Source organism: Pelodiscus sinensis, chromosome 20, assembly GCF_052426305.1.
Source record: "Pelodiscus sinensis isolate ZL-2025 chromosome 20, ASM5242630v1, whole genome shotgun sequence".
Classification (NCBI taxonomy): domain Eukaryota; kingdom Metazoa; phylum Chordata; order Testudines; family Trionychidae; genus Pelodiscus; species Pelodiscus sinensis.
Genome location: NC_143071.1, coordinates 28,828,367 through 28,849,982, shown reverse-complemented (window position 1 = coordinate 28,849,982; position 21,616 = coordinate 28,828,367). Strand labels below are relative to the sequence as shown.

At 43.5% G+C, this 21,616-nt stretch overlaps 1 protein-coding gene across 3 annotated transcripts in view; it reads right to left on the bottom strand.

The window, feature by feature from the left end:
* The window catches only part of MYH10 (myosin heavy chain 10), a 144,483-nt gene extending 124,579 nt beyond the window's left edge, over positions 1-19,904 (bottom strand). For all 3 annotated transcript variants that reach the window (XM_075903462.2, XM_075903463.2, XM_075903464.2), the window contains exons 1-3: positions 19,754-19,904; positions 16,174-16,547; positions 1,532-1,688 (exon numbers count right to left, since the gene is read on the bottom strand). In XM_075903462.2, coding sequence (XP_075759577.1) covers positions 1,532-1,688; positions 16,174-16,518 — 502 coding nt within the window. In that variant the 5' untranslated portion in view covers positions 16,519-16,547; positions 19,754-19,904. The remainder of the gene's footprint in view (positions 1-1,531; positions 1,689-16,173; positions 16,548-19,753) is intronic.
* Positions 19,905-21,616: the final 1,712 nt, after the last annotated feature.

Below are 21,616 nucleotides of genomic sequence, written 5' to 3'. Positions count from 1 at the left end.
GCTATTCTTTGGGAAGAATGAGAAGCAGGAACAAAGGCACATGCTGAGGATTCCCTGTCCCCACCAACACCCTGCCCCCTATTCCCATCGGCACTCTGCTCCCAGTGGCATCCTGGCCCCTGCCCCCGCCAGCACCCTGTCCCCACCCCCAGCACCCTGTCCCTTGCCTCCACTGACACCCTGTCCTCTGCCCCAGGCCCTTGCCCTGGAACCCACTTGTCCCCTGCCCCAGCTCCCATTGGCACCCTACCCAGCACCCCATCCCAGTACCCCCTGGCACCCTTCCCCAATACCATGTCCTCTGCTCCCACCAACACAGTTGGGGCCACATTAGTGAGGCTTGTGGGGGTTTTGGAGGAGTTTTTATTTTGCATCTCACTTTTGTGGCCCCAAGCTAACTTTTCTGTGGGTCAGTGACCCCTGACTCAAAACAGGTTCCCTGCCCTTCTCATAAATAAAGACAATGCAGAATCTTTTTGTGTTGGACATAGAACAGGGGGCTGGACTTGATGACTTTCTGAGGTCTCTTCCAGCTTTATGGTTCTATGATAGTATTTTATTTAAAAATGAGGCCTGGCCAACAAACCCCCAATTGGGGCCAAGCCCCCCATCTGCCCACAACATCATAACACTCGCACACTCCCCTTTCCCCAGACCCTCGATCTGAATGTATCATACACTGGAACCCCCTGCCCTGAGCCCCTCACCTACCCTAACCCAAATTCCTGCACCCTCATATCCACAAGCCTGTGGCTTGCTTAGTACCCTAACCTGACATCTGACCCCAACACTGCCCAGCCTGAAGCCCCCTCTCCAACCCAGTGTCCCCTTTTCCACCTCCTCCTGCATCCAAATTTCCTCCCAAAGCTTGCATCTCACCCCGAAATCCCTCATTCCCACCCCAGAGCCTATACATCCTGCCTCAACCCAGCAAGGGTAAGGCTAGACTGCAGGAGTTTTTCAGGATTCCGGAGATATCCCAGAAAACTCTTCTGCATCCAGGGATGCATTTGTTCTTCCACTTTTTTTAGGTCTAGACAGGCCAAATGTTGGAAAAACCTCTTCCTACAGAAGAATTGGGGGAGAAGGGGAAAAGCAGCAGTATAAGGGTTGGGGATAGCAAGTGATGGAGAGAAGGAGAATAGAAAGGAAGGGGCGGGGCTTCAAGGAAGGGGCAGGGCTGTAGATCTTGGCTTGTTCTGTCATTTAAAGAGTGATCTTGGGTGTAAAAAGGTTGGAGACCACTGCCCTAGTGTGTTAGAGCCTCATGTCCCAAAAAGCATTACTTCTTAGTTCTGAAGAAGCCATTTCCATTTTAATTTCATTTCACCACTAATTACAGAGTCTACAATTTAGTCACAGCAGCAAACTGTCAAGAACTCGAAGGCTCCAAATTGCAAAAAATCTTTTAAGAAAAAGGTTTGAAGATTTCTCCATTTGTTACAAGGCAAAACTTTTGTCCAATAATAAGAGACCTTAAAATTAAGCAATTAAGCCATTTCAGCTATTTATAACTAAAAGTAACTCTTACCTTGCAGCATGCATCTATATGCAGATTCTGATATTGCATAAATGTGTGGTGGCATTTCATGGCGTTTCTTCCCTCTGTACATCTCAATGATGTTTTCCGAATAAATTGGGAGGTTCTTGTAGGGATTTATGACTACGCAGAACAGTCCAGAATAAGTCTAAAAAAAAACCATACCAACAGCAGTTTGATTACCTATTTCACCTTAATTTAATAGCACACATATGAATGTAAGTCAGAATTCAGGAAGCTTCATTCTTCCCAAATCGTGGTCCATTTCTGAACTAGTCAAACACTCATGACTTCAATAAAGCCAACACCTCATACTATTTAGTTCAGAAATATTGGTTTGTACTTTGAGACATCTAATAACTGTTATCCAAAAAAGTGTATAGTGATGACAGAGATGAAGTCTTGGGTATGTGATTTCTCCTCCCTGCCTAAAGCAGATCTGAATTTTTTCTGCACATGAAATAGTAGTACACTCGCACGTGAAAACACAAAGTGACAATTTGATTTTTCACTAAACTTGGATACAAATCAAAGTAGATTAAAGTTATTTTACCCTTTGATAAACACACACAATTAAAGCAGCTTGCTTCTTGAATTAAGCATGCAAAAAACTTAAGAAAATTTAGCTGGTCAGGTACAGAGTCTACTTACTCAGTTAAGGAAGAAGTTTTGAATTAGTTGCCGATTTCTACAAGATGATCTAGTAATCCTGAAATGGGCTGCTCTTTCGGCTACGAAAAGCAAAGGGCAACCCCCTTTAAGCCCTTTCTCCAGGCTCCACCTCTAGGTAGCCGCTTTCAAAATTGCATCAAACTAAGTAAAAATTAACAGATCCATAACAAGGACCAGTTATTAAGACCTCTCCTCCCTGAAAATAAAAGTGGGAAAGCTAACTGCCTAGCACCCCAGACCAAAAGTATCATTTGATGCACAGAGCTAGAATCAGTGTTTCATTAATATTTGTAGGAGAGGATCCAAGCTCAGAACTCCACAAAATCCTCAGCTGATGTTGGTGGGAGGTTTGCAAAGAGAAAACAGGCTTTATGTAATAACTGGAATATCCAGTCCTCTACTATAATTCTCCATTGCTCAGTGAGAAAAACCTGCTCCCCACAAGCCACCACTAATGCAGTTTCTGCTCTCTTCCTGCCCTAGGACTTCCTTTCCCTATGATTGCCCGTCTCCTCCCGTTCACCCTTCTGCATTCCCTTCCCACCACCAACTCTCAATTCGCATCAACCGGAGGACTTCACTCTGGCACACTTTCTTACCCCATCAACTAGAACGTTTAGCAATTGACTACAGGTTGGACTTCACTGGTCTGGCATCCTTTGGACCAAAGCTATCCTAGATGAGGAGTTTTGCCAAACCAGGGATGGTCCTCTGCCTCCGACCCCCTTAACCTGCCGCCCTTCCCCATCCCCAGCTTCTTCAGCCCTGCTGGCAGCCGGGAGACATGGCTGCGCCGACCCCCTGCCAGCACGCTGATGCGGCACCAGTCCTGCTGCCAGATGGCACGTGGCCCCAGTCAGGCTGTCGACCTGCTGCTGCCCCAAAGGTGCATCCCCTGCTGAGCTGCCATGGCCCAACCTTACTGCTAGCCAGGTTACCATGGCTTGGTCCCCACAGACAGGCCAGTACATGGTCCCGCTCGGGCTGCCACAGCACAATCCCACTGCTGGGCTGGCACACAAGTTGCCCCGCTACTACAGCCCCATTACTGCTGTTGGTCTATACTGAGGCCCTGGCCCCACTGCCACCAGCCTCACCTTTCGCAGGGCTCTCAGGTGATGGCCACTCCTGCCCCAGATGTTGCCCGACAAGAAAGTCCCATTTAGGGAGGTGCAACCTGTATTTAGACAGTGAAGTGTCACCACTGTGTTTAGTGTGACACTCCAACATAACTAATAGGCAACAGCAGTTCAGAAGCATTATAGCAAATACAACAGGTTGTTTTTACTTGTTCACATTTGAAAAGTTTTTACATTGCAACCATGAAGTAATGGATTAAAAAAAAAGTCTGAATATGTCATGGAGGCCACAAATTCACTAAGATGCTTAACATCCCCCTCCTCAAGATGGGAGATTTGAAAAGCATGCTAGATTTCTGCTAACTACAAGAATAGAATTCCTTGATTAACTAAATAAAGGTATCAAAAAGAAAGAAGAAAGGGAAAAATGGAGTAGGAAATCAAACTTTCAACCATGCCTACTAGGAGAGGCTGAGCAACAATTACTGATCTGCTATAGGAAAGTGCAACCTCCAGGCAAAAGTTAAAAACTTATTGAAGATGATCTTGTAATGCCCAAAAGTGCATTAAAAGTTTATCCCTGTGCTTCCTGACAGATCTTCTCTGCAGAGTTTGTGTCTCAAATGAAGTAACAACTATTAAGCTCAGCTAGTAAGTTTTCAAATATACCCACACACCCATCTCTGCACACATGTATTAAGTTTTCATTATGCATAGTTTCATCTATTAGTTGTGCCCTTTGTTCTCTTGTCCCAGAGACGATGGTCATCACAAAGATGTAAGGTTTCAATAGATGCTTCTCTTGCAATAAATATAGGAAAAGCTATTGAATCAGTCACAGAATACTTGTCCTGAACCCATCCCCACCACTCAAGATGAAGGGGAAAAGGTTTCTTGCAGTCCTCAAGAAGTGCAGCCCTGATGCTAGGGAATAGTATTCATTTGAGTATTTAAGATCTTTAGAATGAAGTGTTAAGGTAATTAACAATAAAGTCATTCCCTCCTGTGGGGGGGCTCTTCATTGTATGAAGTAGAGGTGCTGGAATTTCTAAGTCTGTACTCTTATTTTCTGGAAAGAAGGAAGGAGCAATTACACTGCTAGGAAGCATCTTGTTAAACTGACAATCCACAAGCTCAGTTAAATTAAGCAAAGGCACATAGCAGCATTAAGAAATAGATTAGCCCATAGATACAGATTTTCTTAACAGAATCTAAAAATCTGATCTTTGGTCAAAACCCATATACAATATGTATTCGAGTACTTTAACTCGGCCTTTTGTAAACAGTGGGGATACAGATAGGACCTTGTCTGAGTAATTTTCATGAAAAAGCTGTTAACAAGAAAGCTGGATCTGTGTTCTAGGAAAACGAACTATAGCTTAGTCAATGGAAATCCCATTGACTATTTGATTAGTTCATAAGGACTAGTGCACCTACTGCCTTTGATATGTACAAGACCCCCCCCCCCCCAAACGAGGAGTTGCCTGCTGACCCTTGGCTACATGCCGCATTTCAATCTTTGAAATGCACAAAAGCCCCTGCTGGGGCTCCTGTACATTTTGAAGAGGAAGCGCCACCACTGTGCCCCTGCACCGTCCCATGGAGCTGGAGGGAACCAGCTTTTAAGCCATAACCCCCCAACACTTCTTCCTCTTCTCCTCCCCCCGCTCCTCCCCCCGCTGCCTATTTGTGATAGAGGCAGCAAGGGGGTGGGGGGAATGACTAGTTGACCTAACGTGTCAATCAGATAGTCGACTAAAGTCCTTCTGACAACATAGGGATGTAAGCGACTAGACAGCAGGCAAACCTACTCTGCCTGCCTCAGATAACCTATAGTGATGTTACTTACTCGTGCTACAGATCCATACTAGGGATGTTAATATATGTAATTAAGTAGCCGAGTAACCACTGAAAATTTCAGTGGTTACCTTGTTATAAGCGGGGTGACAGCTGGCTCCTGCCTGATCCCTTCCCTCACATGCTGCTGCCTCTGTATCAAGAGGCAGTGAGGCAGAGGGATGTGGCATCAAGAACTGGGAGCCTCTGTGTAACCGTGAATGTTAACAGATGATCCCAGGCTCATTGGTTAACCACGTACAAAGTTACACTTTCTCATCCCTAATCCATCCATTTTAAGGGTTATTAAACATCTGTTCAGTCTTCCAGAACAATCACTGTAACACAAAGATCATGCACTAGATATGTCAGCCAGTTACAGTCCATTGATAATAGGGGGTTATAACGAAAATTATGAAACCTTGACTTTTAGCAGGAGCTGAAGCTCCTGTATAAGTTCAAAGTATGTGCATGTCTTCTGTTCTACTGGTAAAGTAAAAGCATTTCCACTTTAATCACAAATTATTAACATTCAGTTTTAAAACAAGGCGCTTGTTTGGGTTAGCATAAAATTCTGTTTTGCTCAAGAAAAGGGATGTGGGCAGTATCATTCAAAGGCAATCAGAAATGCTGGAATGTACTCTCTTGGCAAGGCTGCAGAGACAAACATTAAAGCAAAGCTAGGATAGAAGTTTGTTATACAAAAGTCTCCTTCAAGACACTAATTGTGAAGCCTGAATGCTTCCAGATGCTCACAAGGCTTTAGCCAGTAGTACATCAAAATCCAAATTACTAAATAATAAACTATCTAAAAATGTAGCACCCAGGTTCCTGGCACAGAAGAGTTAGAAACTGCACTATGTTTCAAACAGTTAGCTTGCCAATAAAGAGGTACTTTCTAAGCAATCTGCAACCAAGTATAGAGCTCATTACTCAATGTGAAAGCCCATATTTTGACGGAGCACTACTTGTCAGTATCAGAAAATACCAACTTAGTACCATAGGGTTAAGAAAAACAACAACAAAGTTTACAGAATCCTCATCCCTGTATGTTGTTCTCAAATATATAAAGCTGAGACTGCATAACTCTTCACCCTTTAGCGATCTCTATACTGCAGACTCTTAAAACAAAAACACACTGCCACTGTTTCCGGAGAGAGCCCTAATGATAGCTTTTGTAGCCAATTTTTTTTTTCCAAAACACCACAGTAGAATTTTGCAGCAGGTTTAATATGATAAAAAAGATGGAAACCAGAGTCATGTGAGCTAGTAGGGAAGATTTGTAAAGAATCCCTACCATAGATATATCATGAGACTGAAAAAGTTACAACTTAAAATTTTAGTATGTTTTTATTGGCAGCCACACTCCTTTGTAAAAAGTGTCAAGTAGGGATGTTATCTGTATGATTTAATCATCATGTAACAGCTTCAAATTTTAGCTGCTCTTAAAAAAAAAGTGGGAAGAACCAAGCTAACTCCCACAAGATGTGCAATGAAACTCAGCAATGGATTGTTTAGTCCAGTTCTTGATACAGGACTCAAATCTGATGACAGTTTGTTAACAAAATTGTGGGGGGAAAATAGATGGCACTGTCACAGCCAAAGTTCTCAACATCGGGCTTAAGAGGAATGCTGAACACATGTTGAGTACCCTGAAGCCTATTTCTGTAGCCTTGAACAAAATGCAGGGAAATACTGTTTTGTTGCTGATACTGTTTAAATTTGGAAGGAACTACAAATATTAAATTACAAGCATTAAAAAAAATTAATGGGACAAGCACAATTCCAGCCAATATTCTCAATACTCAGTAGCACAAGTGCTGAGGAAGAGGAGCTGGCTACGTCACAACATGAACATCCAGTAATCAGCCTTCCATAATGCCAACTAGAATAAACTTCAGAGCTAAGGGTGAACCATTCAAGAAATATATATTTGTTGATGATGTTTTAAACAAAGTCACACCAGTGAACTGATGGAAGTCATTTAAGAACTTGGATTCAGAGACTGTTGAAGTAATCTCAATTAACAGCAGTAGTTCCTTCTGCAAGTGTAAAAAGGGAATATTTTCTCTCTTGACTAATTCATGGCAAATTGAGAAATATAGTTTGGGAACTGAAAAAGCAGTAGAGATGTTTTTCTTTTCCAGATTATGAACAAACAGGAAAGTGAAAGTGAAGATGACAATTAGCTGCAGAAGCCAATATTTTAAATTTATGTCCTGTCTATCAATTTTTTTAAACAAAAGATTAAATTTTATTTAGCTATTTTAGTGAAAAAAACTGATTTCAAAAAACCAGATTGTTTTATTTAACTAAAACCAACAATTTAAGTGTCAATATTATGTATTCTGGATTTTTTTTTTCTTCAAAAGCATACCTAATAATTTAACAAAACAATCACATGAGTTTTTGAATGTAAACAATGTCAATTTGGTGATGTTCTTCTAACACAGCCTGGAGAGAAAATCCTCCAAATACTAATCATTAACTTGTTGAAATGGAGATAGTTCACCTCCCAATGACTTCATAAATATCTGCTTCAATTACCTTTGGTAAATGAAATAATCAACAAGAATGCACTTTCATGTAGAAAACCACAATTAATAGAGTCTTCCTGATCAGTAATTTAAATCATTTTGATTTAGATCAAATCCACCCTGCCTGTAAAGATTGCTGGTTTGAATTCTATTTTGAAAGACTATAGGATTTAATGAGACCCCAGAAGAGGAATGCTTTGAACATCTGAACTGTGTGGACTCTAAGGATACGTCTACACAGTGGTGCTCTTCAGGGATAACATCCATTATCCTGAAATAGCATTCTGCACATTTTGACAGCAACGTATTTCAAAATACGTTTGAAAAAAAAATGCGCTTCTTATAAACCTCATTGCACAAGGATTAACAGGGAGTCCGCAGAGCTGCTAGCTGGGAGCAGCCTAAATAAGCCAGAGCCTGCCTCTGGCACCCCATCCCCTCTCTCCCCCAACTATCTGCCCCAGGCCACCACCAAAACCCTCTGTATCCTTTCTCCCTACCTCCTCCAGGTCACAACTCCATCCCAGACCCTACACTCCTCCCCCAGGTCAGAATCCTCTCCTGCACCCATAAACTGTCCTGGACCCTTCATCCCAAGCCCCTGCCAGAGACCACAACCCCCTCTTTCACCAAAACACCCCCTCAGACTCCACACTCCGTGCATCCCAGTCCAGATATACCACCTCTACTGCTTCCCCCTAAGCACAAGACTACTTAAAGCTTTGTCAAGGTATAAAGTTGGTTTAGCACTATCATTTTTATCTTCTAGAGGTTTGCAAATTGACGGCTTAATTATTTGCTCCATTATCTTTCTGGGTACAAAAGTTAAGTTGACTGGTCTGTAATTTCCTATGTTGTTTTTAAATTTCCTTTTGATAGACAGGCATTGTGTGTGACCTTTTCCAATCTTCCAGAATCTCTCCTGTATTCCATGACTTTTCAAAGATAATAGAGAATGGCTCAGGTATCTTCTCGGTCAGCTCCTTGAGAATTTGAGGATGCACTTCATCAGGCCCTGGTGACTTAAAAATTACTTATACAAATTAGAGGTCTAACTTGTTCTTTTCTTATTTTAGCCTCTGATCCTACCTCACTTTCCACTGGCATTCACCAGGTTATATGCCAATCAACACCAGCCTTCATGATGAAAACCAAAACCAAGAAGTCATTAAACACTTCTGCCATTTCCACATTTTCTGTTACTTTTACTCCACTCGTTGGCTGTGTCTAGACTACACCTCTCTGTCCACAGAGAGATGTAGATTAGGGACGTCGAAATTGCTAACGAAGCAGGGATTTAAATATCCCGCACTTCATAAGCATAAACATGGCCACTGCTTTTTTCCGAAACGGTGCTATTTTTTCGAAAAAGCTGTCTAGATGGGGATCTGTCAAAAATAAACCCTTTTGAAAGATCCTGTAAGTCTCATTTGAGGAATACAGGATCTTTCGAAAAGAGGTTTATTTTTTCGACAGATCCCCATCTAGACTGCCATTTTGGCGTTTGTTTGTTTTTTTCCGAAAAAGCTCTGTTTTGAAAAAAGCAGCAGCCATGTTTATGCTAATGAAGTGCAGGATATTTAAATCCCTGCTTCGTTAGCAATTTCGACGTCCCTAATCTACATCTCTGTCAGAGGTATATAGTCTAGACGTACCCATTGAGTAGCAATCATACCCTATCTTTGTTCCTCCTCTTGCTTCTAATGTTCTCTTGTTACATGTCTGAAGCAAATTTTATCAAACTTCACATCTTGGCCTTTCTAATTTTGTCCCTATATACGTGTGCTATTTGTTTTAAGTGGGATAAGATGAAAGAGGCTTTCACTCCTAGGACCTGTAAGTAATACTTTCATGGACAGGGAAGACAGAGTATAGAGATCCAGCTCTTGAGGAATTAGCATATCTGGCTAGATTAGCATTTCAGCTATGCCCACTTTTTAACCAAACACCACAGAAGAAACTGTGCAGCTAGCATCATGTCTGGGAGGAGAGGACAAAGTTATTTATCTGCTGAAGACTGGAATTATAGGATTATTATTATATGATCTGCTGAAGGCTGAAGACTGGAATACCAGAGGAAGGTCTGTAGTCAAACAATTTATTTAAAAAGCAAAGATGAGGGAGAAAGAGTGCAGGGTTTGCCAATCAGCAGATCAGGGTCAGGGAGATCCAACTCCTGCTGCTCTTTCCTATTGATCGGAGTGCTCCATTTTTAGCTGGGGGGCTGCCTTCTAGATTCCCCCCTCCCCACACACACACACACACACACACACACACACACTCCTAGCATACTTAGCTATGCTAACAGACATCCAACACAGGTAGGCCTCAGAGAAAAAGCAGGTCACCTTACATCCTTGAAAGCAACCCCCTCTTCTGAAATGAATTTCTTGCTCTCAAGATCAACCTCTCTTCCCCCCCTCCCCCCAATGCAGAGGCATGCTTTTTATATCTTCTCCTCAGTTTTTAGAAGATATAAAGGTAACAGTTCTCTATCAACCCAGATGGTATTCTCCACCTTCCAAATGGTCCACTGAGAAGAGAAAACCCTTAATGATTAGTGGCCACTTTTTGAAGTCTTAACCTCACACACCATCTTGGCTCCCCCGAGTAGTTACTTTTGTCAAACTATTATTTATTAGCACAGGCCCAAACCCTTTGTACAATTTTTTTAAAGGAAACAAATGGAGGAATGTGATGGTTATATGCACTCACTTCAATTGCATCTCTTTATCCCCTGCTTCCTGTGAGTTTCCATGAATTACACACTAAGGTGTCTGTTTAAAATTACAAGCATCTCATGCCATGCACTTGCATGAAATGAGAAATTTAATCTGGCTCTTTCTCTACACCAGAAGTGTATTTCTAGGAGATCTTCAGGGTTCAGTTCTTGAGCCTCTCCTTCCTAGCACAAGCATTTGCTCTTTTTCAGTCAGTATTCCAGTAAATACTCACTGCTTGAGGCAGTCTCAGAAGGGTAGCCATGTTAAGTTTTTGTAGTTACAGACTAACACAACAAATGGTTCTGTAGCACCTTGGATACTAAAAAAAAAAAAAATATTGATAGTATCATGAGCTTTCAGGTGAAGAAGAAGAAGTTAGTTGTGCCCAACAAAGCTATATTTTTTGTTATGTCCAAGGTGCTACAGAACCATTTGTTGTGTTAGTTTTCTTCCTCAAGCAAAACTTCATATTTGCCTCATACCTCACCTAAGAGGTTAGGCACAAAAATACTGTTCTTGAGCAAGCAGAGCATCCCTCAAGCAAGAATCCCTTCTTTATTTGAACCTCTAGTCCACCCTGTTAAGCTACAGTATCATCTTGATCCCAACTCTTCTCTCCAAATTGAAATAAATTACTACATCAGCATCTTTCTATTTTATGTGCTATCAAGGCTTTAGAAGCCAAAGTCCAGTTGTGACAGCCTATAGCATTATAGTCACTACCACTGTTCGCTGCAAGTTGAGCGCTTTAGCGGCCACTCAGAAAAGAGTCAAATGCCACCAAGTTTCTACTAGTGGTGCACATCCACATAATTTATTCTATGCATGGATGGAAAAAATTCAAGGAAACATTGGTCATCACATTCACAAGATTATAAGTTTTGTATTAAGTATGCTTTATGAGATCTCATTTGAAAACAATCGGAATTTTGTTGTCCTGATAAAATACGTGTAGCAATATTGTATGAGAAGTCATTAGATTATATAACGTGTCATTATTAGAACATGCTCCAAAGACAAGACAATGTGAAAAAACTATGTAGACCTAAAACAAAAATGCCTACCACCCCAACCAATATTGAAGAGCAATCACTAACTTGTACAGCCATTTTTCAGAAATGGAAGAGTAAACAAAAAGTTTACATTGCACCATATGAACATTTCAAATCTCGTGTCATGTCATGACTCAGGAAGGCTGTTTCTAGCATAAGAAATTAAGTTATAATGGGGCAGCAAACACACTTCACCCCTCTCTCTTCTCAGGACATCAAACTTCTGAAGGACTCTGAACTGTAGAAGGGGAGAGGGGCACTCCATGACAAAGGAAATCCAACCAGCGAACTAACAATTTGTGGTGAAAGATAATTGCTTTAAATCTTATTAGCTTGTTCAAATTTAGAAATTGGCTTGCATTTTTATCTTATTTATTTTTTAACCAATTCTCTAACTTTTATGCCTTAGCACTTGTATTTACTTAAATCATTTTATTGTTTTATGATTCCAGTACGTGTTCGGATTGAAAGGTTTGGGAAATGCCACTTGAGACAGCAAGGCCGGTACATAATTCATTTTCCTTTGTTGCAATGATAGACTTACTATGAGCTTGCACTATCCAGGAGGGTACTGTGCAGTAGAAGAGACATTTCTGAAGTCAAGGCGGGGACTAAAAATTTGAAGGATTTGCCTTGTATGTAGCTCACGAGCAACTGGGATAGCATTCATGTACTCAGCTGGGAGTGGCTATGTATTAGCAGGACTGGGAGCAGCGGCTGTTCAGAGCAAAGCAGTGTAAAACACACACTAAGCTAGAGAGTTTAAGGGGACACTGCTATTCAACAGCCCAGGATGTACCCTGGGGAATGTCACACCAATTTTAGAATCAGACTCAATGGTTAGATTACTGAATAAACACAACAAAGCACCTATTTTAGATATAGATGATGCATAGGTATAGCAATTACATATAAGTTACATATGATTACATTTAATAATTGGTTTAAATAGAGAAGTATTATTTTTAAGTTAGTACACAATTGCAGTGATGCAAAAAAACTATAACATCTATTTAAACAAGAAAGTGACAAGTTCTCAGCTTTATCCTCATAAGCAGTTCATGAAAACTGAACAGCTAGACTAGGTCAGACCAAAGGTCCATCTAGCCCAGTATCCCGTCTTCTGACAGTGGCCAATGCCAGATGCCCCAGGGGGAATCATCAAGCAGTCCCTCTCGTCACCCATTTCCAGCCTCTGACAGACAGAGGCTAGAGACACCATTCCTACTGATACTGGCTAATAGCCATTGATAGACCCAACCTCCATGAATGTATCTAGTTCTTTCTTGAACCCTGTTTAAAGTCCCGGTCTTCACAGCCTCCTCCGGTAAGGAGTTCCACAGGCCAACCCTGCACTGCGTGTGGGTGTGGGTGTGGGGGAAGAGGGGAACAAAACAAAAAACCCTTCCTTTTGTTTTAAACCTGCTACCTATTCATTTCATTTGGTAACTCCTAGTTCTTATGTTATGGCAGCAGTCTCCAGCCTTTACACTCAAGATCACTTTTTAAATGTCAGGGCAAGCCAGGATCTACCACATCCCTTCCCCAAGACTCCACCACTTTCTTGAGGCCTCATCTTCTCCAAACCTTTTCACCAACTACCTGTTACTAATGGAAACTCACTGTAAACACCAGAGCCATTTTGCTAGTGCTGCAGGTAGGGAGGCTGCCAAGGCTGCATGTGCTCCAGATGGCCTGGATCTAAGAGGGGCAGCTGCCCGGCTGCGGCAATTGACTCCTAGAGGAGCCATGATTGCCTAGCTGATGACCACAGTGGTATGGGAACATGCAAATAATTTTTCCTTATCCACATTTTGCATACCAGTCATGATTTTATAGGACCTCCATCATATCCCCCTTTAGTCTCCTCTAAGATGAGATGTCCCAGGTTTTTTTTTTTTAAATCTCTCTTCACTGGGACCTGTTCAAAACCCCTAATCATTTTTATGCCCTTTTCTGAACCTTTGCCAATCCCAATAAATCTTTGGAGATGAGGTGACACCTGTTCGCAAAATTCGAGATGTGGGTGTGCCATGGTTTTATACAGAGGTAGTAAGATGTTTTCTGTCTTATTCTCCATCCCTTTTTTAATTATTCCTAACATTGTTTGCTTTTCTGACTGCCACTGCACTTTGAGTGGATAGTTCTCTGAAAACATCCACAATGACTCCAAAAAAAATCTCTCGAGTAGTTATATCTAAATTCATCATACCGTATGTATATAGTTGGGATTATTTTTTCCAATGTGCATTACTTATTATCAACATTAAATTTCATTTGCCATTTTATTGCCCAATCACTTAGTTTGGGGAGCTCTTTTTGAAGCTCTTCACAGTCTGCTTTAGTCTTAACTATCTTGAGCAGTTTAGTGTCATCTGCAAATGATCTCATATCTACATTGGCTGTCTGAATACTCAAGAGTTTGCTTTGACACTTAAAAGATACTGCAGAGAGACTATAAACAAAGCATTTAATTACCACAAACTTGAGTACAGTTAGTTTTATTTCATCCTAATCTTAAGGATCTAATTTTAGTTATAAATTAGTGAGGCATTCCAATGTAAGTTTCACTGAGCTAGTGTTTTTCTTTTGAGTCTTCCTTTCACTAAAGCACCACAAGCCTTCAGTATAGACAGTTTAAAAATTAATAAGAGTGAATCATGTGAGTGAGCTGCTAAATACAGAAGAAACATATCCACATAGTAGCAATGACTGCACTAAGAACTAAAACCCCTCTTTAAGGAGTTGGTAAATGATCTGTCCTAGAGCTAGGTTACTCAATGTACACCAAAGAAATTGAAAAGACTGAGTTTAATTCTTTGGAACAAATGTTTACCATATGGAATCAAATATTTAGGCAGAAGTTACCATTTCTTTTAAGACAAAGAACCTAGTTTTAGATGTTAATGATTCTCTGACTCAGCAAGGGACTACAGGCAGTCCCCGAGTTACGCAGATCTGACTTATGTTACGAACGGGGTTTTTCTTGCCCCGGAGGACGGGAGCGGCGGGATGCCCAGATGCTCCGCGGTCCCGCCGCCCGCGCCCTCCGGGGCGAGAAAAGCTGCTCCGCGTCTCCCTGGTCTGCCCCCAGTCTGACCAGGGAGACGCTGAGCAAAACCGTGAAGCACGCGGGCAGCGGGACAGCCCAGACGCGCCGCGGCTGTCTTTGCTCCCCGTCTCCCTGGTCTGCTCTCTCCGGCAGCGGGACAGCCGCGGCGCGTCTGGGCTGTCCCGCTGCCCGCGACTTTGCTCCACGTCTCCCTGGTCTGCTGGTCTCCAGCAGACAAGAGAGACGCAGAGCAAAGCCGCGGAGGACCCGGGCAGCAGGACCACAGTGCATCTCGGTCCGCCGCCCGCGTCTCCCTGGTCTGCTGGGGGGGGGCGCGCAACTAGTGCGCCCTCCCCCCCCCCCCCCAGCAGACCAGGCTTTTCTCCGGACACCTGTGGTAGAGCAGCTGGGGCACTGCTGGTTGGTCCCACAGCACCGGTCTGGGAGCTACTGGACTAACCCGGCAACACCCCAGCTGCTCTGCCCTAGGTGTCCTGATTCAGCGGCTGCTGGTCAGTTTCAGCAGCGGCTGAATCAGGACACCTGAGGCAGAGCAGCTTGGGTGCTGCCGGGTTGGTCCAGTAGTGCCGAGGAGTGGCGCTACTGGAGCAACCCAGCAGCTCTGCCCCAGCCGTCCCCAAGTCAGCCGCCGCTGAAACTGACCAGCGCTGACTACAGGAAGCCCGGGGCAGATCAGCTCTGATTCGGGCTTCCTGTAGTCAGCCGCTGGTCAGTTTCAGCGGCGGCTGAATCTGGACACCAGTTCCGACTTACATACAGATTCAACTTAAGAACAAACCTACAGTCCCTATCTTGTACGTAACCCGGGGACTGCCTGTATTGCAATTCCTTTGGCAAGAGAAGAGATATGGCAAGGAGCCACTCTCACTATACTGCCACAGACCTTCATTCAACATTGACCCTGTTGTTTCATTTCCTCAAGAGGCGTGAATAGCTTTGCTATTTCTAATTCTAGAGAAAGATGAAGATAAAGTTCTCTTCTTAATTAGTTGGAAATAGAAAGTGAAACATCTAGTTTATTTTATTGGTTTATTTTAAGCACAAAATTCCTGGCTCACTAAGTTGATATAAGATTCTAAAAAAAGAAATTATGTTTTCACACTCCTTCCCAACTATATTATTTAAAGATATGATAACCTTTTATTACCTTATATAATGAACAGCTTGCCAAGTTAAAGAAATGCATTTGCTCATTCATTCTCTATATTAAACAGTGGCACTTTGTTGAAGTTAAATTATAAAATCTAGTCAGGTCAAACTAGTCAGTCATTTGATGCAGTCTATTTTGTCAGTTAAAAGGATTTGCCTTGGACATGCCTAACTAAACAGCATGAGCTAAAACACTGAGATAACATTAGACATCCTACCTTTAAGTAATCCTTAATTATAGCTAGCGAATGCTTGCAACAGTATTTCAGTACAAAAATTCTTCTTATTGTGGTAGCACTTAAGAGTCATTAGACAATACATAATGTAGCTAAGAGTCCCTATCCCAAATATTCTGCACTCAGACAGGAAAAAGGTCTATCAACATCAAATCCAAAGACTATAACCATCTCCTCCTTTTCATTTTTTAAGGAATGAAGTAGTTATCTAATTTTATTTAAAATTAGCTACCATATTAATTTCCCATACAGGATAATTTAATGGCCAATACTTACATAGATGAGTCCAGAGTAGTATCGGTCCTTCAAATTATGCAGTACAGAGGCTTCATTTAAGCAGGTTAATTCCGCCATGTCTTCCACTTTAGAGAACTTGGGGGGATTCATCTTCTGAATGTCATCTTTGTTGACCATTGCTTTCTTTCCATTCTCTGCCAGTTCAACCAACACTTCATCTCCTCTTTCCTCCTTGATGCTGGCTGCCTCAAAACCGTGGCGCTCTGAAGGAATCCATACCAGTTTTTTAGCAGTCCAGTCAGCCTGGGTAGCAGGGTTGTAAATTACAGCCCTATCCACAAAAAGATATCTCTCTGGATCTTCCTGTCCAGACCTTAGCGCCATTGTAAACAGAAGTGTCCACTCGAATTCACCTTGTTAGATGAAGAAAAGGTATGTTAGTCACCGGCACAGTTTGCAATCATTTCAAAGCCAACCATTTAATGTATGAAAATGGCTAATTGGCATATTAAGTTAGATACCTACTAGGGATGCGAGGCCTATTAAAAAAAAGTCCTGAGGCTAGTTATCAAGTAGGTAGTTTGAAGATCACCCTGTCTAAAAGGTACTGCTGCATATAAAAGTTAAAAATCACACTGAAGTAAAGAGAAGTAGAGGAACACTCTTTTATATAGGGTTGGAACAGTGCAGGGTCTCTTCTACTGTGTATACCAAGCAAGGATGACAACTAGATCTTGTACAATACCTTTCCCAGTAGATCTGAAAATCTTTACAAATACTCTTAAAGATTATCTTTACAGCACCCCTACAATGTACACTGTTGTGCAAAAACAAGAGTATAAAGGAAATACCAGATTTAATACATGTTTGTTGGGAAGTACTGAATAGTAGTGAGAAAAGAAAGCACCCACTTATTTGTTCTATATAGCACTTGCTGGTTTTCATTAAGTCATCCAAACAAACAAAAAAACTGTAGTGAGACGAGATAAATGAGACTAAAAACACCAATTACAAGGAGGATTTTCCTTAAGAGATAAGAACTTTATATTTTTTAAAACCACGCCATATAATCATTGCTTGTATTCTTTCTGAAAGCTGATCAGATTTACCTTAGTTTATTTTCTGTCAGTTCCAGCAGTAAACAGTAGGTGCTATCATGTTTTAATATTCCCACACACTGGTTTTATGAGACATGGTGTTTAAGTATAATTGATTTTTTATTACATTTTATCAATTCTCACAGTTGAGAGAAGATAATACCAAAAGGCCTCAAATATTTCGTTTGTACACAACTTTTATTCATTAGATTAGTAAATGTGACCAACAGCCACAAGCAAAGCCACAAGCACAGTTGCATCTATTTGATTAAGAACTCCCAAAATGTACAGTTTGATTATGTTTAAGCACAGGAGAGCAGAAGGGGGCCTAATGGCTTTCTCCTATCCTTAAAAAAGGGACAGAAATCTGAATTCTCACTACACATATCTTGTTTTAAGGTAACTGTACATTCACCACATTTTATATTCTAGCATGTGTTCAGAAGAAAATCTTGCAACTCATCCACCCACAAGTGAGCACTCAGTTAAGTATTTAAGTACAATACTAATGTCTACATCTACAGCATGCCAGTTTGATAAATTGTTCAAGGCAACTAATGCAAAGCAAGCATGAGGTCATTCAATCCACCAGAGGGCTGTGAAGCAATCTGCTTTATTTACTACAGAATGGCTTAATTCTGCATCATCAGCCTAAGAATTGACTACAGCAACAACAGTTGACTTTATTTTCTCTGCTAAGAGAAAAATCCATCCAGAGGAAAAGAAGAGTTAGAGGTGACTTCAGGAGTGCCATCTTATTCCTTACTTCAGCTAGCTAGCTACAAGTTACTAAAACAATAAGCAGTCCTGTGGCACCTTAGAGACTACCAAATATATTGTATTGTGAACTTTCATGGGTAACCCATTTCATCAGATGAGCTGGAGTGGAAATTATAGATCCAGGGTATATATAACAGCAAAACTAGTTACCTGTCAATTGTAGGACCAATGTTAATGAAGCTGAGTCAGGCTGAATGTGTTCCATTCATAGCTTTTGATGTGTAAAAGCAAATAGCAAAGGCAGGGGAAGTTGCCTTTGTAGTGTGTTAACCAGTTAATATTTTTATTTAAATCTGAGTTGAGTTGACAGTGTCCTTGCAGAGACACTTCCCTCCAGTCCAAAAAGCTAGTCATCTTTGAAACTCCCATGCTAGTTTCCCCCATGCTTGTTTTTAGTGAAAATTGAGTTGTTTGCAAATTCCATTATCTTGTTAAATGAACAGAGATAATATTACTAATAAACAATCTTAGTTAAGAGCTAGAATCTGAAGCAGTACATGAACTAGTTCATACAAAGAATCAAAACCTGTGTATTAAATATTAAGAGTACAGACTATTAATGGTCATTTTTCATTTTCCATCCTCAAGGCACAGATGTGACCCAGTTACTCAGGACAATGCCAGGTTGACACTACAAGGACAGCCTTACAAAAGCAAGCTATTTTATGCTGTGCCTTACTGGGGTGGTGATAGAAATGTAGCCGTGTTAGTCCTGTATTTTGTTTTAGCTACACCAGACTATGTAGCACTTTAAAGACTAACAAGATGGTTTATTAGATGATGAGCTTTCGTGGGCCAGACCCACTTCTTCGGATCAAATAGTGGAAGATTTGATCTGAGGAAGTGGGTCTGGCCCACGAAAGCTCATCATCTAATAAACCATCGTGTTAGTCTTTAAGTGCTACATAGTCCTGTTTTTTGTTTTTACTGGGGTAGGTTTGTTTGTTTTGCTAGACACAATTAAGGAGGATGGCAAATTAAAATCCGCATTCACAATTACACCATTTCACCATGCAGAACTCCACCTGGCATGCTGTCCAAGTAGACAATGAAGACTAGCACAAAATCCCACCCCTACTCCAGTCTAAACAAAAGGGGACTAAAGCGGGAGCGCTCCCAGCAGCAGCAGCGGAGGCAGGGAGTGGCACCCGTCGTGCAGCCCTGGCGCTCCCGAGGACGGCGAGCCCGGGGGCCAGTATTGGTCATAAACCCGCTACGGGCCGCGGGAGTCAATGGCACCGGGCCAGCGCCCTCGGAGCGGGGCTGGAGGGCAGAGCGGCTCCGCGGCCGCCGCATCCACCCGCCCGACTCCGGAGGACAAAAGAGCCGGCGCCAGCCTCGGACCATCCCCTCGGGGACTGCGGGGAAAGCCCCCCCCCCCCCCGCCGGCTCACGGGCTCCCCGCGCGGCACCGCCCCCCCCCCCCAGCGCTGAGGCGCCCTGGCCGCCCCCCAACGCGGGAACAGAATCGAACGCGCCGCCCCCCCCCCGGGGCCTCCTCGGCCGCCTCGCCCCGGGGGCGGCCCCGCTGGCCGGGCAGGGGGGAAATGGCCAGCTCGGCGCGCCCGGAGCCCCCGCGGGACGCCCCCAGGCTGGCGGGGGGGGGGGCGGCCCCTCTGGCTGCCGCGAGCGCGCAGGGTCTTTGTCCCGCCGGCCCCCCCGCAGCGAGCCGCGCGCCCAGCCGGGGCGTGGGGGGGTCACTCCCCCCCTCACAGCCCCCCGGGCCCACCCCGGCCCCTCACCTGCAGCGCGGTCTCGCGCCTCCCGCCCGGCTCCGCGGCACACTCCCCGCTCCGCCCCCTCCTCAGGGCGCCTTTAGCGCCACCGCGCGAGCCCCCTCCCGCGAGCCCCCCGAGCAGGGCCCGCCCACTCGCGCCTCAGCACCATCTATTGGCTGTCGCTCGTGTCCGTCAATGGAAGCACGTAGGGCCATTGGCTCCCCTCGCAACCCATCTCCGGCCAGGGCCCTAGCAACCTCTGCAAGCTACGATCCAAAACCCGCCTCCCCCTGGCCCGCCCACAGCTCCACCTGCCTATCAAGGCAAGACCCCTCCCCGCCCCCTGCAGGGACCTGCATGGAACATCCCCACATCGCCGCCCCCTGCAGGGTCCTGCGTGGAACATTCCCTCATCCTTTGCAGCGACCTGCAGGCAATGCCCGGATCCCTGCCTCCTTCAGCGAACTGCGTGGAGCATCCCCCCTCCTCTTCTTTTGCAGGAAACTGCACGCATGCTCCGATCCCGCACCCTGCAGGGAACTGCAGAGAACATTCCCCCCACGCTCAGCCTCAGCCTTTTGAGGGAACTGCAAGCAATTCCCCGATCCCGCGCCCTGAAGGGAACTGTACGGAACCTCACCCCCTAGCCTCATCCTTTGCAGGGAACTGCACACATGCTCCGATCCCGCACTCTGCAGAGACCTGCATGCAATGCCCCGATAGCTGCCTCCTTCAGCGAACTGCATGGAACACACACATCCCACCCTCATCCTTTGCAGTGAACTGCACGTGCTCTGATCTCCACCCCCTGGAGGAAACTGTATGGAGCATGTCCCATCCCCACCCTCTGCAGGGAACTGCATCTCCCCTCTATTCAGGGAACTGCATGCTATACTCCCTATCCTCACCCTCTGCATGCTAGCCTATACTTACACTGTTTCCACTCCCTGAAATTACCTGCACACTGCTCCTTCCCCATCCTCTCCTCCCTGCAAGGAACTGCATGCAATACCTTCTTCTGTCCTCCACCAGAACCCCACGCTGCATAGACATGCATGCATGCAACCATCATCTCATGCATGGTAACTATGCACAATATCCCTTATTTCTCATATAAATGTATTCAACCTGATCCATTGTGAGACAGAGGCCCATTTGTGGCTCACAACTGTGTCAGGAACGAGTATCAAGAGTGACAGACTCACTACACATCATACACTGGTGTCTATAAACCGCAGTCTATAAACTGCAGTCTATAAACAGAAAAAGGAGACAAAACAGGTTTTGGGGTTTTTTTATGTAAAGAGGAAAGAAAATAGGTGGCTGTCCTGGCCAGCTCCTGATGCTCTGTAAGGAGTGGGAAGAGGTAACCAGGGAGAACCATTGCAGGGAGGCAAAGAACTCCAAGTTATCTTTCAACAAGAGGGCAAAGGAAATCAGCATTTTGGACTTTGTGGGTGATCCAGACCAGTGGTCAATCTTGCTAGAAGGTAGATTGGTAAGGAAACTATCTTGTTTTGTTAAATCAGTGTCTAGGAAACATTTTTCACTTTTATTTGCTTATAATCATTTCTGATTCTGTCCTTTGTACATGAATTCATTTAAGACAGCCTCAGACAAGGAGATGCGAGGTCTACACTACAGAGGTTTTTTTGGAAAAAAAGCCGTTTTTCCAAAAAAACTTGAATTACATCCACACTGCAACGGCATTCTTTTGAAAGTAAATTGAAAGAACAGAGGTGATTTTCCGACATCGGTAAACCTCTTTTTTCAAGGAAGAGGCCTTTTTCCAAGAGAGCTTTCCAGAAAAAGATGTGTGTGGATGGGGAAGAGGGAATTCTTTTGAAAGAAGAAGAAAGAGGAAAAAGCACAGGTGCCCTGGTAGCC